The 3,257-nt window shown below is 34.2% G+C and overlaps 1 protein-coding gene across 1 annotated transcript in view; it reads left to right on the top strand.

The window, feature by feature from the left end:
- The window catches only part of LOC125503793 (neuroligin-1-like), a gene marked incomplete at its 5' end in the record, with an annotated part of 98,219 nt that extends 97,995 nt beyond the window's left edge, over positions 1–224 (top strand). The window contains 1 exon segment of the mRNA XM_048664690.1: positions 119–224. Within this exon segment, the coding sequence (XP_048520647.1) occupies positions 119–224 (106 nt within the window).
- Between the last annotated feature and the right edge of the window lie 3,033 nt (positions 225–3,257).

The following is a 3,257-nucleotide window of genomic DNA, read 5'->3' on the forward strand; positions in this document are numbered from 1 at the left end:
AAGTACTACTGGCAGATGATGCGGAGGGTCTTCAGAGATTGATAGATAATTCTTTAGAAGCAAGCGACGAATACGGACTTAAACTAAACTCTTAAAAGACTAAATTAATGATTATCAGGAAGAACATAAGCATAAAATCTCAATTTACGGTAAAGAATACACCATTGGAAAGAGAAGAGAAAATATGCCTGGGCAGCATAATCAGTGATACGTCCGGTCTATAGTTATGAAATAAGAACTCGAATTCAAAAAGCCAGGAGGGTTTTTAAACGCATTATGAAAGTCCTTTGTAACCTCTCTCTTAACATGGACATACACATAAGAGTTCTTCGATGCTTCGTTTTTAGTGCTGCTATACGAAGTAGATAGCTGGAATCTTAACGAGGCTGCCACCAAACTCTTAGAGCACAGCAACCTCATACACATACCATACAACTAACATCACGATTCTCGAGAGAATCCAAAAACACAAAGAAATTAATAATACAAGGAACAGAAAACTGGCCTAGTTTGGCCACATTATACTTAATGTACCGAGTTGTAGTCGGTACATTAACTACAATTAATGCAACAGGGCAAGATTGGGGGCAAGTGAGGCCCTGGAAGCAGTCGTATATTCTGGCTGGCCAATGTTAGAAAATTGACTGGCCTAACATAAACTAATTTATTCTGAGCTGCAGTGAATAGGATAAGATGGGCCAACGTGGTCACCAACATCATAAGAAGAAGAGGCACTTTTAGACGCCGTGATACCGAACATCTCTGTTTTGTGTATGTGGGACACCAGAGTTCATAAAAGCTTTGAGTGTCGTCTAATTGAGTTTTACGTCGTGGCCTAACGCCTGGCGATCCAAGCATGAAATATCAGCCTACATTCAATAGAAGGAACATGATGTTTCTACTGCCTCATACCTACATAAGCATAAGTCTTATAAAGCATTTCCCTAAACTTTGGCAATCGATGGAGGGTTGCTTGAATTGCCGCGGATCGGCATATTTAAGTCTATATCAGTATTTGTGATATATTTGGAAATTAACGAATATATTTGGAAATTCTTGCGAAAGGAGTAATTCATCGGATCCAAGACAGATAGGTAAAAATGATCGATTACTTGCTATTCAATAGCATTGTAAATAGACTTTTTGGAAAGATGTGAGAACGGATTTACAGCCAAATTCTGCCGCACCTCTAGGAGAATTCCTGAATATTTGACTGCTTGATGAGCATCAGGTCAAAATTTTTATAAGGGCATCCAGCTTCAGAAATGTTGCTATATTTAACTATGAGAAAAGTGGACAATTTCACGAATATTTAGAATGCATGTAGACTAAATTATTATGGACAAGACACCCTGGCTATTGCTGAAGCATAAAATTATAATGTTCACAGATTCAAAACTCCACCAAAATCTTTGAACGAAAGTCAACAATTGACTGTTTTGTCAAAACGTATTTGCTAGATATTTCTCCTCAAAAATAAATTTTGGTTCTCAATAAATTTGTGATTTAAAAAGACAAAATTTCCTCATGTCTCATATTTTGGATTGTTAATGAGGGCTTTTATTTTATAACAATTAGTTTTTTTATTAAAAAATAAGGCGATATAAGTCCAGTCGGTAATTAAATCACTTTGGGTAAATTGTTTTCACGTTTCCACATGTTTGCTTGGTCTACTCAATATTTCAGGCGAAATAACCATGTATGACAACACAATTATCTTGAATTCGTGAAATGGGTGAACTTGCTTAGGGTTTACCTTGTTATTTAGCTTTACCATTATTGTTAATGATTCTTTTGAAAATATTTTGTAGAATCCCCCCCCNNCCGTTTGTAATAGGATTTGTTTCGTTTTGTTTTCTTATTTAAATTAAAATCAAAATAATGATCCATTTGAATAGATTTATATAGTCTAGCAAACAATATTCTATATGAACAGTAAAATTGGTAAATATAACACTAATAAAACATAGGCAATACACATCCTATGTCTAATCGCACAAATAGAAATGGTAATGTATAAAATTGAAAAAAGATAATACGTTTTAAAATGAGGTAACACGCTTTCTACAGAATATTGTGGCATGAAGTGCTATGAGAGGTTTCAAATTAAAGTTAAAACGTCAAACATTTTATGAGCTAAATAAAAATGCGACAGTAAAAGTATGCTCGTTTGAAAAGACATTTACACCCCAGTAAGTCAGCAAGCAATTTTTATGAATAGTAAATACGACATTGTATTAAGTAATAGAAGAAAAAATGGACGACAATTGTACGTTGAAGGCTTGCGAAAAAACGGGTTACATCGACCTTCGGCAAACTACGCCGTTGTAAACGTTATCTACATAAAAAGCCTTTTACTCGCGAGAAATGTGGGTCTATAATTTTAGGATCCATTGCATTACGGATTCGGGATGCCAGTTCCTTCTCTTTATCTGAGCTGAAGACTTTTCAGATATGGGGATAAAGAAATTGGTAGTTGTAAACTGCAATTGAATGAGTAGCTTAAACAGACGCGATCATTAATTTAAGCTTTTAATTATCTCGTGGACTTGGGTGATAAGCTGAAAATGACACAGCAATCGTATACCAAATTTGTAATTTGTTTTTTTATAACAATAATGGCGTTGGCAGGCTGACAAAACCCAATTGTTTGTTTACTGTTATTTAAAGATGTTTTTAATATTTCCTAATTAATTCAATTAATGTGTTTTTAATTTTTGCTTTGTATATCGCCTGATATTCCATGAGAAAAATTACTAAAATCCAAACTCAGGACTTTTTTATTTAGATTAAATCTTATAAAATCCACTTAGGTATATTGACTGTTTAAGGCATTATAGCAAAATTCACCAATAATACAGAACGCCATTGTTTCAAACATTTTTCTAGTTAAACCAACGAAAATTTTGTACAGACCATCTTTATCCACTGATATCTCTAATTAATCCATTCTCCTTTTATGCGCATTTTTATAAGACATACCAGCTACTTAACCTGAACTAATCGTTGATAGTAAAGATGCAAATTTTATGCTTTGCCGAGCGCGAAGACTTTTTAAAAAAACAATTTCTTAGATTATGGACTTTATTACAAACTATGTTCGTACACGACGGTTAGTTGTATAAAGACGAAGTTTGCCGGTTTGCACTACTACTTATGCTATTCTCCTATCTCTAATACAGTTAAGTCAGCATAGTGTCATGGGTGCTGATCTCGTAGTATTATACAGGGGCATCACTGTGTAGGAATATATAACT

Source organism: Dendroctonus ponderosae, unplaced genomic scaffold, assembly GCF_020466585.1.
Source record: "Dendroctonus ponderosae isolate FM_Combo_2020 unplaced genomic scaffold, Dpon_F_20191213v2 Dpon_F_20191213_3, whole genome shotgun sequence".
In the NCBI taxonomy this organism is placed as follows: Eukaryota; Metazoa; Arthropoda; class Insecta; order Coleoptera; family Curculionidae; genus Dendroctonus; species Dendroctonus ponderosae.